The sequence below is a fragment of the Pteropus vampyrus genome, unplaced genomic scaffold (genome assembly GCF_000151845.1).
Source record: "Pteropus vampyrus isolate Shadow unplaced genomic scaffold, Pvam_2.0 Scaffold45, whole genome shotgun sequence".
NCBI classification, from domain to species: Eukaryota; Metazoa; Chordata; class Mammalia; order Chiroptera; family Pteropodidae; genus Pteropus; species Pteropus vampyrus.
Genome location: NW_011888826.1, coordinates 4180071 through 4192985, shown reverse-complemented (window position 1 = coordinate 4192985; position 12915 = coordinate 4180071). Strand labels below are relative to the sequence as shown.

General features: G+C 35.0%; 1 protein-coding gene across 1 annotated transcript in view; it reads left to right on the top strand.

Moving 5' to 3' along the window:
* IMPAD1 (inositol monophosphatase domain containing 1) overlaps positions 1-12559 on the top strand; it is a 31469-nt gene extending 18910 nt beyond the window's left edge. Inside the window, exons 3-4 of the mRNA XM_011359207.2 lie at positions 5197-5358; positions 6855-12559. Of these exons, the coding sequence (XP_011357509.1) occupies positions 5197-5358; positions 6855-7126 (434 nt within the window). The 3' untranslated portion in view covers positions 7127-12559. The remainder of the gene's footprint in view (positions 1-5196; positions 5359-6854) is intronic.
* The last annotated feature ends 356 nt before the right edge of the window (positions 12560-12915 follow it).

The following is a 12915-nucleotide window of genomic DNA, read 5'->3' as shown; positions in this document are numbered from 1 at the left end:
TTAATATTTAAGCACTTTCTGTATTTTTAAGGCAATTGAAATAATTTTGTCCATACTGAATGTTTTGAGTTTATATAACATGACATATTTTTTGAAATAGTAAATTAGTAACTGTTACCTAAAATTATTCTGATATAATCTGAGCGATGCTCTCTATTCTCTTATACAATACTGACCTCTAGAGATATAACATTGTAAATTCACTTCTTAGTAAAACCATATTTTTTTGATCATTTCTAAAAAGAATTTAGAGGATTTTTTTCCTTTTATTTCTTTTTCCTAGACTTTTATTATGAGTAATTTCAAATAAAAAAATTATAATGAATTACTATATACAGTATCCCCCCCTTATTGCAGTTTTGTTTTTCTGTGGTTTCAGTTGCCTGAGATCAGCCAGTACAAAAATATTAAATGGAAAATTCCAGAAATAAACAATTCATAAATTTAAAATTGCTCTTCCTTATGAGTAGTGAAATTGCTCTTCCTTATGAGTAGAGATGAAATCATGTGTCATCCTGCTTCATTCCACCCAGGCTGTGAATCATCCTCTTGCCCATCCTTTTATCCACACCGTACATGCTGCCCACCCGTTAGTCACCTCTCGGTTATCAGAGAGAGACTGCTTTCACATAACTTTTATTACAGTATGTTGTTATAATTGTTCTATTTTGTTAGATATTGGTGTTAATCTTTTACTGTGTCTAATTTATAAATTAAACTTTTCATTCATATGTACGTATAGGAAAAAATCAATTTAAAAAGGGTTCTGTACTGTGCAGTTTAGGCATCCAGTGGGCGTCTTGGAACGTATCCCTCTTGCATAAGGACTGCTGGACTCTTTCATCCAGATCTAACAGTTGATAACATTTTTATATAGTTACTCTTTTTTCTTTTTTGGGGGAGAAGGTTGTGTACTTTAAAGAAAATTACAAAAATCATGACATTTTACTCCTATATGTTTCAGTATGCATCTCTAAAGAAGGAACTTTCTATAGAACTGTACTATTGATATTATAATAACATTAAAAATTATTCCTAATCGATCCAATATTCATATTTTTCCCCAATTGTTCCTGTAGTGGAGTTTACAGCTGGTTACTTCAAACCAAGATCCAGTCAAGTGACAAGTATTTCTTTTGATTGTTAGGTCACTATGTTACATTCTCTTAAACTAGAACAACCCCCAGCCCCCTTTTCCCCATGACATTGACTCCTTGAGGAGACCAGGCCAGTCTTCATAGAATGTCCTGCCTTTTTGAGTCTTCTCTTTCCTCAGAGTGTCGTTTAACTACTTTTACATCTTTTCTTACAAAGTACAAATTAATTCTGGAACCTCGATTGCATTAAGGTTAAGCATTTTTGTCAAGAATACATTGTAGATATTCTTCATGGACTTCCTACTGCATCATATTACATGTCATATAATAAATATCTTGTCTCCCTATTAATGACTCTAAGATGATTAAAATGGTCATGACCAGATCTCTGTTATAAAATTATTTTGATTCTATTTCTACAAACAGGTAATCTAGAGAGATTTTGACACAATTTGAAATTGAGATTCTATTAAACCTTTCATGTAATAGTATTAAGATCTATTAAAGATATAAAATGGGATTTTCTAATTCTTTTTTTTTTTCCCCTACATATCCTAGCTGTAATTCTATAAGGGAAATTTCTCTATGAACTGAAGTTATTTAACTTGAAATGTAGTAAGATAAATGCTTAACTCTTTCCCTTTACCGGTTTTCAAGTAAGGAGTTGGGGTGAAAACTATCTCCAGTGGAAACAAATAATTTTTGGTGGGGGAAGGTGGGGAAGAGCAGGCTTTCTCTTTTTTCTTTTTCTTTTTTTGGTAGTCTTATGATCTGATGGGATTTTTATATAGTCATTTTGATTCAACTATAGTTATATGAGTTAAATTTGTTTCGTTTTTGCTGTCATTGTTGCTCACTTTTACTAACACCTTAAAAAATACCATTACATCATCTTTTTTTTTTCTTAGATATTATCTGTTCGTTCTTTCCTACGAGGAACAATTAAGTCAGCTTATTTTGGCCTCCTTGACCACCATCCCATCTTAGTCAGTCATATCTTTTTAAATATTTATCTTTTTACTCTCTAACTCTTCATATTTAAATGATACTTTGATTCTCACCAGTCAACTATGAGATAACATTTGCTCACCTTTATTCTCCCACCTTTGTTAATGTCTTTGGTTTCCTCTTAAATTCACAGTTAAATTTATTCAGTGCTAACCAACAGTGCTTTTGCTGAGAGTTCCTCAGTCTTCACTTGATTGAATAAAGTTTTTCCTCAGTACCTCAGGAGTGCTAGCTAATGGATGTGACATTACCTGAGTTCTTACATGGGTAAAGCTTTTTCTATAGCCTTAGTGCTCGAAAGACCTCTTGGCTAGTTATAAAATCTTTGGTTCGCCCTGTATTTATTTCCTAGGGATGCCATGATAGATGAACACAGACTGGGTGATTAAAACAATAGAAACTTATTTTCTTGCAGTTCTGGAGGTCAGAAGTCTGATATCAAGGTGTAAGCAGTGTCACTCTTTCTCTGAAGACTCAAGGAAGGAATTCTTTCTTCTCTCTTCCAGCTTTTGGTGGCTCCAGGCCATTCCCTGGACTTCCTTGCTCTGTAGACACATTACTCCAGTCCGTGCCTCTGTGGTCATGTTTTTTTCTATGTATTTCTTTGTCTCTTATAAAGAACACCAGTCATTGAATTTAGGGCCCACTCTAATCCAGTATGACCGCAACTTTAATTATATCTGCAAAGACCCTATTTCTAAACGAAGTCACATTCTGAAGGTTCTGGGTAGAAATGAATTTTGGTAGGACACTATTCAGCCCACTGTGCATTCTTTTTTCTTGGTTAACTAGTAGAAACTGGTAATCTGTACGGGGTGCATGTTTATTTGTGTTGGCAAAAAGGCTGATAACCTGATTTTCTTTTCTTTTTAAGCGTCTTGGTCTTTTTGCCAGGAGGGCCAAATAACTTTCTCTTTAAAGTCTAATAATAGAACTATAACATATCTCAGATTCAGAGTTGGCATACTGGGCAAATGTCTATATAGTATGCCTCTCAGTGTGAACATTTAGGTATTCTTTTATTTCAGGGACATTTTCTCGATTCATAATTTTAAAAATTAGTTCTGTTTTATTATTTTGTTTTTCTTTCTCAGGGACTCCTAATATATGTTTGTTGACCTTTCTTTCACTGGCTTCCATATCTATCACTTTCTTTCTGGTCCCTTTTATCTATTAACTTGTTTCTCTTACTTTTTGCTTGTCACATTGCTTGCTATGCTTCCCGGTAAGTCTGTTGTCCTTTGTATATTCTGTGATTTAGCATTAAGTCTTCAGTGATTTTGCATTTTCAATTTCTTATGTTATATGAGTTTCCATTTCATATCTTCTTGTTCATCTTTTCTTGAGATTTTTTTATTTGCTTATTTCATAACATTCTTTTTTATTTATTGCTTGTTTATTTATTTTGAATCAAGTTAGAATGTTGTGTTATAGTTTTCCTCTGCTTTGTAGAAACTTTTAAGTAGCCCGAAGTGTTTTAATTTTCATTCTCTGTGTTTTGTGATTCCGTTTTTCAGTGGACACTTTTTATTCATATTTGGGCCAGCTACTGTGGAATCCAGTGGAGGATGGTGATTCCCAGTTCAGGAGTTTCCCTTTATGTTAGCATGAGAAAGGCATTATCTTTATTTTAGGCATCTTTTTTTGTTTTCACATTTCTTCTTGTTGGATCCTGTGTTGTTTCTTTAGAGTTTTATCTTCAACCCCTTCCTTCACTTTAGTTCTGTCTGCTGTCTTCCAGATCTTCTCTCTTTTGGAGAGACGTCCTAAAAATCCTAAAAGGTGTCATACGTCAGCCAGCGTCTTATTAAGATTTCACTCTTGGTTCCATGTCTTCTCCAAGCCTCTTTGTCTTCTCACTGCTCTATTGCCAAGTTTCCCGCCTGCTTTCAGTAACTCATTTTGGATGGCACCTTTTCTTCTGGGGAGAAACCCTAGCCGATATTATCTGAGTTCTACAGCCAGAGTCCTCTGACTTCTTGATGCTTCTATGAAGCTCCTGCCATATTCCCCACAGTGATGTCAGCTATGGCGCTCACTGTGCTGATCTTTGGTATTTACTCCCCTTCTGTCTCATAAATTCTGGTTGATAGCTATCCTCTGTTTTCTACTTATTGGTATTGATTATAGGTGTTTATATTTACTCTCCCTGTTGCTGTGTGGGGTTTTTAGAAAGAAGTGGGAGAAGAGTCCGAGAGACTGCCATCATCTTTGGGGAACTCAGAAACCCAGACTCTGTTAATTTTTAAAATTTTTTTCTGCAGTCAGGAATAAGTAGTAAGGGAGCTGCGTTCATCGCTAGCCATGGTGGACTGTATTTTATCCCATTGCCAGTGATTGCTAGAACAACTGTCTAATTGGGGTAATTCTGAGTAGGCTTGTTTTCTTGTATAGTTTGGTAGACAGTGAAGATCTTCCAAAACAAGAAAAACATTTCAAGCCATCTCTAGAGTCTCCTCACCTTCTTAAAAACTGTGCTATTTTGAAGTCTAGAGCTTTTTTTCTTTTTATACTGTTTGGTAATGGAGATATGTAAACCTAACTGACCTCTTTAACAGTTGTAACATTTGAATTATCCAGGGTGATTAGTTGTGCTTATGTCATAGGTTGTCACAGGTTGGGTTCCCCAGAAATCAGACTTTGAGATGGAGATTAGCATGCAGGATGTTTACAGGCTGTGCTCTTGGGATTAATTTTGTGGAAGGGAGGGAAGGTAGCTAGATTCATGGTGAGATTCAGTTCCAGTGTGATCTCAGTGAAAACTCAGCAGCCACCCCACTGGGATCTCGAGCCTAGGAGTTCTTAAGCTAATTATTTAGTAGTTATTACCTCTGGCTGGGCAGGATTATATGGCCTTTTTTAGCTTTATCTAAAAACATGCTTGTTTTAATGTAGAAAAAAACAAACATATTACTTTGTACTTAGAAAAAAAATAAAGCTTTCTGTTTTGGAAAAAAATACAAGTAATTCTGTGGAAGAGGATATTTTTGCATTCATTCTTAATACTTTGAGTTGTAGTTTTAAAAACCCTACTGCTAAAAAACAAAACAAAACCCTACTGCTATTAATGGATATTCTGTTTGCTTTGCAGCTTGGGCAATGGTAGATGGTGGGTCAAATGTGAAAGCCCGCACTTACTACAATGAGAAGACCCCGAGGATCGTTGTGTCTCGCTCCCATTCGGGAATGGTCAAACAGGTTGCTCTTCAGACTTTCGGAAACCAGACTACAATTATCCCGGCTGGTGGTGCTGGTATGTTCCTCCCGCCCTGTGATGCCTGTAAAGTGTTCCAGGCATGGCCGAGGCTCTGTCAGGAAAAAGATTTGGTTGCCCCACGCTTGGGAAGAAAACGGCAGTGGATGGTGTACTGTCAAAACAGGCGTGGTCTCCTACTTGGTTATTTCTAGGGTCAGATTTCAGTTGTACATGCCTTCTTGTTAGAAACAGTCTCCCAATAGAAACAATTTTACAGTAGTGATTTCTGGTCCTCAAAAGCATCTTCCTGTCAGTCATGTTACTGTCAGTGATGGTCATATATTTATATATGAATAATTATCCTGGTAGTTTAACTCTAGGAATATCAGGGTGAGAAGCAAAAATCCAAGTACATTGCGATGCTTCGTATGGCAGAGGGATGCTAGGAACCATCACAGTGTTATTAGAATGGCTAATCCCTGGGTTGCTTTTTCCACCCTGGAACTCCCAGCTTATATGTCCATGCTGAGCCAGAGTCCAGTGCCCACCTAGCTAACTTAATGTATATTCTGTACTATTGTATTGGCTATGTTATAGATTAGGGGTCAGCTAACTTTTTCTGAAAGACCAGATAGTATATACCTTAGGCCTTATAGTCCTTATTGCATACTGTTTTTTGTTTTGTTTCTTAAACCACCCTTTAAAATTATAAAAATCATTCCTACTTTGAGGGCCATGTAAAAATAGGCCACAGCCTGGATTTGGTTCATAGGCCATTTGCTCACCCCTGTTTTGAGTGCTGTTTAATATGATAAAGGTGTTTTAATTCAAATAAATAGCAAATAATGGTCAGAAACATTTGTTTGAAAACCTTTTCAGCACAGTAATAAAGGGAAAAATAATGCTTATTAATTTTTAAGCCTAATAGTTTTAGTTTACTGATTGCATATATCTGCCTTGCTTAATATGACTTTGTTATAAGCTCTCCATTAGGTAGGTTGGTTTGAAAGGTAATGGCCAAAATACTTAGTAGGAATGGGATAAACCAGGTTCTAGACCCTGTTTCTCCTGTGGTTGTTTCATTTTATTATCTTATTTTTAAATTCTGCTTCATTACAAATAGGAAGTAAGATAGTAGTGTTATTTTGTATTCTCTTCTTTCAAATCCACCCTTTATTCAAGTGAAACCTATGAGTGTTTATTTCAGTGTTATCTCCCATAGGAAATGCTATGTACCGAATGTATCATTTTATAGAAAACAATCACAGAGTAGGTGTAAATTTAAAAGATTATAGACATATATGTGGTTATACTTGAGAATACCTTAACAAGTTACTTTGCAGTATATTTTTTGCTCAATTAGATTTAATGTCTGTACTGTTACTTTAAAAAAAAAACAACTTTTAAATCGTTTTAGATTTAGCAGTTGCAAAGATAGTATAGAGAGATCCTACACACCCTGTGCTGTTATTTTTAATATGGTACTCAAAAAGAGTAAACTACTTTCTTTAAATCTTTCTAACAATAACGTAAGTTCTTTGTTTATCTTTTAGGTTATAAAGTTTTAGCGCTCTTGGATGTGCCTGATAAAAGTCAAGAAAAAGCTGATCTATATATTCATGTGACATACATAAAAAAATGGGATATATGTGCTGGCAATGCCATCTTAAAAGCCCTTGGGGGGCATATGACTACCCTGAGTGGCGAAGAAATCAGTTACACTGGTTCTGACGGCATCGAAGGAGGGCTCCTGGCCAGCATCAGAATGAACCACCAAGCTCTAGTCAGAAAACTCCCAGATCTGGAGAAGACAGGGCATAAATAAGAAGCTGATTACAGATCGCAGCTCTTCCAGAGCTGAGCGGTTATCCGGAGACTCTGGAGGCTTCAAAGGATTGGTGGAAACTATGCATGGTTAAGGCCATCCCAGACTTTTTAAAGTATTTATGAAGCATCAGAGACTTATTTTCCCTGTAATAAGATGCAAGATCAGGGAAGATGGGTTGCTTCGTGTCTCAAGTATTGTCTTTATTTTTGAGACTATTTTCGTACAGTTGTCATACACAAGGCGTGCATATATATATATATATACACATATATATACACATATATATATGTGTATATATATGTATATATATTTGTGAATTAAAATCTATAGCTGAGTCTACATTGTTAAGAGTCACCATTTTCACACAGCATCATGAAACTTCACTATTAGTATTTTCATGTAGAATTGGGCTGAAGAAAGGATTGATTTCATGTAAATGTTTAATATTACTTTATACTTATATCTCATTGAAAATAAAGTAATTTGGGGGCTTTACCCCTAATTCAGATGGAAAGCACAAGAAGCCACACATTCATTAATATGCAACAAATGCTCTATTTATCTGTTACCGAATATTTCTTATGGATTAAGATAGAAAAATCTTAACTTTTTTTTTGAAATTTAATAACAGGTTCACCAGCTAGTAGAGAATATAGATATATGATGGTTGCATTGTAATTTCAGTGTGTGTGTGTTTTGTTTTGTTTCTGCAAAGAAAAGTGTGTTCGTATCAACTTTTCTGCCATCTTGCTGTTGATTTTCATTTGCCCTACAGACAGTGCATGATTCCATCCTTTCCTTCTTGACCAACATTAAGCCTTTAACCTGTAAGGTTTGGATTAAGGTTTCAACATTAGCACTAGCATTTTGATACGTTTTCTCATTAGGGACAAAATGTGCTATAAAGCACTACGAAAATATAAATGATCCTAACTATTAATTGAAAGTTATTTGAAACTATATGAATTGAGCTAGCTTTTATTATTTCCAAAAGCTTTGTTTCAGTACTTTGAAAAAATTTGCCAGGTTTGTATGTAGGGATTCTCTCATCAAGAATGATTTATGGTTGCTTTTGTCATGGTTGCTTTTACCATTAATAAATGGATCTAACCTAACTAAACTCTCAAAGTAATAACTTTTTAGATATTTTATAGTTTCCTTTCAGATTAAAATAATGAAGGTTCAAGTTACTTTTTGATGCATTTTTTTTCCTATTCAGTATGCAGAATCTGGTTGGAAGAAAGGTTTTGACATTTTCACTGAGTCACTAATTAGAATCTTGCTTTGTGAACTATCATTGGAATGTCTGATTTCTCTCATGGTGATATCTGAAAACTTCATGTATACAAATACTATTATTTCATGTGACTTTGATGTCCCTGTATTCTATAACACTGATAAGGAGAGGGATTTCTTATGGTAATTTTTTTTTTTTAACTTTTTAATTCTACAGCAACTTTTTATTTATTTTCCTATCCTAGAGGTATAAATGACCAAAGAGTGGACATTCTCAGCTGATGGAATTTGCATACAATTTTAAGTTTGCATATTATACTGTCCAGCCCTTTAATTCCTCATTAGGGAATTGAATCTAGTATGATGTACATTTCCACCCGATCTCAAGCAACTGGTCATGAATCTGAGAGTAGTAGGCCTCATTAGGTAGGCTTTTATTCAGTGAAAATTTATTCAAAGTTTTGGTAGTTGGAACGCTTGATATTTGAATGGAACTTAGGATTCTGAACAGGATATGAGGACCTCATCTTTTTTACTTTGCACTGAGATGAAGGAATTCTTTTTTCTCAGGAGAGATGGCAAACATATGTGCTATTTTCAGAGTCCTGTGGTATAAAAGCATTTGTGTCATTGTAATATTTCAAACTTAAGGAAATAGGACTGGCATAGTGAGAAGTGAAATTTAATCGGAGTTGGGTTTTTCCCCCAATATCATATGATTGCTTTGGTTTTATTTTTAATTTCATTAATCTGCATATAGATAATGACTTTGTGAAGGGCTTGTGTGCAAAAATTATGATATTGGCTGTCAGTTAAATGCATTTTTATAATATGTTGGGTGTAGTCTAGTTACTAGTGATTTTTAAGTGCTTTTATAGAAAGTTCATTTTTAAATTTTTTTGTTTCTAAAAATCAGTATATATTACAGAACTAATATAACTACAAACAACAGTATTTATATTTATGTGAGTCATTATTATACTAGAACATGCCAGTAAAACACCTTCATGAATAAGTGAGGCATGTAATATTTCCTAGAATTACATAAATAAAATTATTTCTAAAATGTAGCAAAATAACTAGAGTTTACTTTTAGTGATCCTCACCTCCCCAACATTTTGTCTTCCCTTTCTCTCATTTTGCCCTTATTTAGAGGAAAATATTCCCTTAAAATTGAGTTTTACACATCACATTTACTAAAAGCAGCTGCATCAATAACCTCAGTAGCCATCAGCTGTCCCCTTCCTCTGCCTCTCTTCATTTCTACCTCGTTCCCTGTCTCCCTAGCTCAATGTTCTTTTATTCCTGCTCCTCTTTCTTAACCAATATAGTCTTCCCCATCACTCATCAAGGAATTCTTTCATAGACATTTCTCTCAAGATTGGCTGCTGAAATCAGGGTAGAACTGAGACACTAGTAAAGTTCCCAGTGAAGGAGCTCAATCTGGGGAAGTTGACTTATTTTTCAAAGACTCCTCAAAAAGTAAAGGAAAATCACCTTCAAAACCACAAAGCTTTACAGTCAAGTCTAATCCAATGCTTCTGTCTTTGTAAAGCATTTCTTCTGACTCTTCAAAGAATGAAAATGCAGAAAATGAGAGAGTTGGGTATATAAGCCTGTTTGAGAAAACGTGATTTTTCTATTAGTTTTCATATGTGTATGCCTGTTTCAGGTGAGATTACAAGAGCCTACAAAATGGGTCATATTTGTCTTTGGTATTCAGTTGTCCTCCTCAGTTTTAGTGGGTTTTTTTCTTCATTTTAAATCAATATTCAAATGAACTGTTTATAGCTATATAATAAAGTAACAAGCATTTTGGTGTGTGTTTTAAGTAACAATTGTGCAAACTCTTCCTGTTTGCTGGGCGCTTTCTTTGAATCTTGTGCAAACTGGGTCAGAGAAAGTGGGAGAGGGGCAGTGGCCAAAGAAAGGTTGAGAAAGAGGAAAGGTAGCTCAGGGGAAGAATAGCAGAGGAAGAGTGCAGAACAAACAATTGCCCTGACCTCTGTGATCAGGAACTCTGCCCTTGCTCAGGTGTTTAATTCAAAACTTGGATTTCCCTCGGGCTTTGAAGGTGACAGCTGTCCCCGATAGCCCAAACACAAAAGAAAGCGGGATGCCACCCCCTCCCTATCCCTCAGAAAAGACTATCCAGCTTGCCTCTCCTTGATAACACCTTGCAAAGGGCCTTATGGAGACGATCTGTGGCAAGTTAACAACAGAAGCTATTTGGATTATTCTAGCTGCAAGTACTTATCTTGGTTATGTGCTGATTCCTCCTGGATAGAAACAATGAGTTTTCATTTTAGATCTTGGTCAAATTTCCAATGTAATTAATTATTTTTAATATTTGCCAATAAAAAGTCTGTCTTGTAACTGTTGTGTAAAATAAACCTAATCTATGGTTTCATTTTTATTTTAAAAAAGTTGTGCCTTAACAATAGGGCATTGTATGTTAATAAGGGAAAACAAAATCTTTTTTTTAACAGATGGGGAAAACAGAAACTTTTGCCATTAAAATTTAAGTTCTTTTAATGTTTTTAATATTAGAGTTGGGGAAAATTCATTAAAGTTAAAGTTGATAAAAATTATTTTTGCATAATCTAGCATTTACAGCTAAAGTACATTTTTATAACTGGCATCTTGATGTACATAGGTCTAAAATGATACTTTATCCTTTGGTTTTTAGTTTCAATAAACATAAGGCCAGGATAGATTACATTTTTTAAAATTTTACTTTTAAATCATTTCTGTGTGCTATTATATCTGTTCTAGTCCTCTGAGTCACTTTGGTTTTAAAAAATAGCTGTTTATTCATGGTGCCATATCAATTTATTGATGTTTAAAAATACTGTACATTGTATTACATAAACCAGAACAGTTCCTAGATGGAGGGAAGGGGGTCTGGTTACCAGTTACTAAGAGAGCAAGAAGAATTGAAATTTGTGCTAACAAAAGGAGGTTGTGGTTTTATGAGGTGCTGTTGGTCATGTAAGTTGTTGATTTTTATTTCATCAAAGCCTGGCGGGTGTTTGCATTACAATTTTCCATTGGGAAAGGTTTATAGGAAAGCTTTTTCTTAAGTTTAATTATTTTTTTAAGTTTGGTGGTGAGTTAATTCTGTGGGAAAATGAGATTTATAGTTTTCTTTTGAGATAATATAAGTCAAACTTTCAGAAGTTAAGGATGATGGATAATATTAAAACTTGTTATATATTGTGTTGTAAGCGTTCTTTATAACTATGGTAATTTGTGTAAAATTGCAAAAGCAGAAACTGTGATGTTAAATTAGTATGTTCCGTTAATCTTTTTTGAGGTGTATGTTGTACTCATAGTAAGTTATTATTCAAGAAAGAGCCTGTATTTTTTGAAATAGGAAATATAGCATACCAAGTCATCATTAAATCAATTAACCTACAAAGACTTCACGTCTCTCCCCGAGTTATCTCTTCTAAGCCCTCTTCTTTACTTACGTTAAAGAGGAAATGTTTGTGGACTTTATGTGTAAAATGTGGACTTCAGTTTCTTTCTACTCGTACGTCCACCATTGGCAGTAGCCAAAGCTGGCTTTATAGTCCAATAGGAGAGACCATGCTCTGCCATGATGAATTGTGGCGCTCGCTGCTGGTGGCTTTTTTCCCATTCGATGGTGTTACTTAAGCTACTCTATGTATATACACGAGGGGTTGAGTTTACACTGAAACTATGAAATGGTTTTTTCCAGTCTATGTCCCTCTTCCAACTTTGTTTTTATTATCCTCACTGTCAATCTCTTTCATATAAGGGGCTATCGATGGTAAGAGGGATTAAAATAAAAATTTGAATACCCCTTCCCTTCTCACACATTTATGCTGTGGAGAAACTAGACCGTTTCCTGTCGCTAAGATGTGCTGAGACACCAGTTTCATTTACGTGGCGTGCATCCCCCACATCACCAACGGGGGCCCCAGCTTGAGACTTCAACCTCTACTGGGAAGTAAACCTCCTCCCCCGGCCCTGTTTTTAGAGTGTTTTTTTGTTCCTCACCGATAACACTCATTTTCATATGTGCTGTTGTAAACTTAAGGACAGGGATTATGTCTTAGTGATTTTTATGTTTCCACATCAACCCTGGCAGCTAGCCCAGTGTCTTGAACAAATTAGGTGCTTCATGTATGTTGAATTAAATTGAATAAAAGGTTACTACTAGCGTTAGCATTTCTCATGTCTCAGTTCTGTAAGCTAGTTGCTTGTTTTGTTTCCTCTGCAAATATTTATGATCATCACCCTATACACACTAAATTATTTTTTAAAGTTTTGCTTTCTTCAGATATTACCCCACGGCCTATTAGCTCTAGAAAATGTGATTGCCTCCAATGAAATGATTATGCCCCTGAATATACTTTGCCAAACTGAAATATGAATTTTCTGAATAAATTGGTCATGTCTGAAATGGTGTGTCGCATCTGCTTTTTTTCCCCCTCTTTTAACTATGGTAAAATACATATAGCGCATTTCTCTTTTTAACCACTTTTAAGTATACAATTCAAGGGGCATTAAATACATTCACA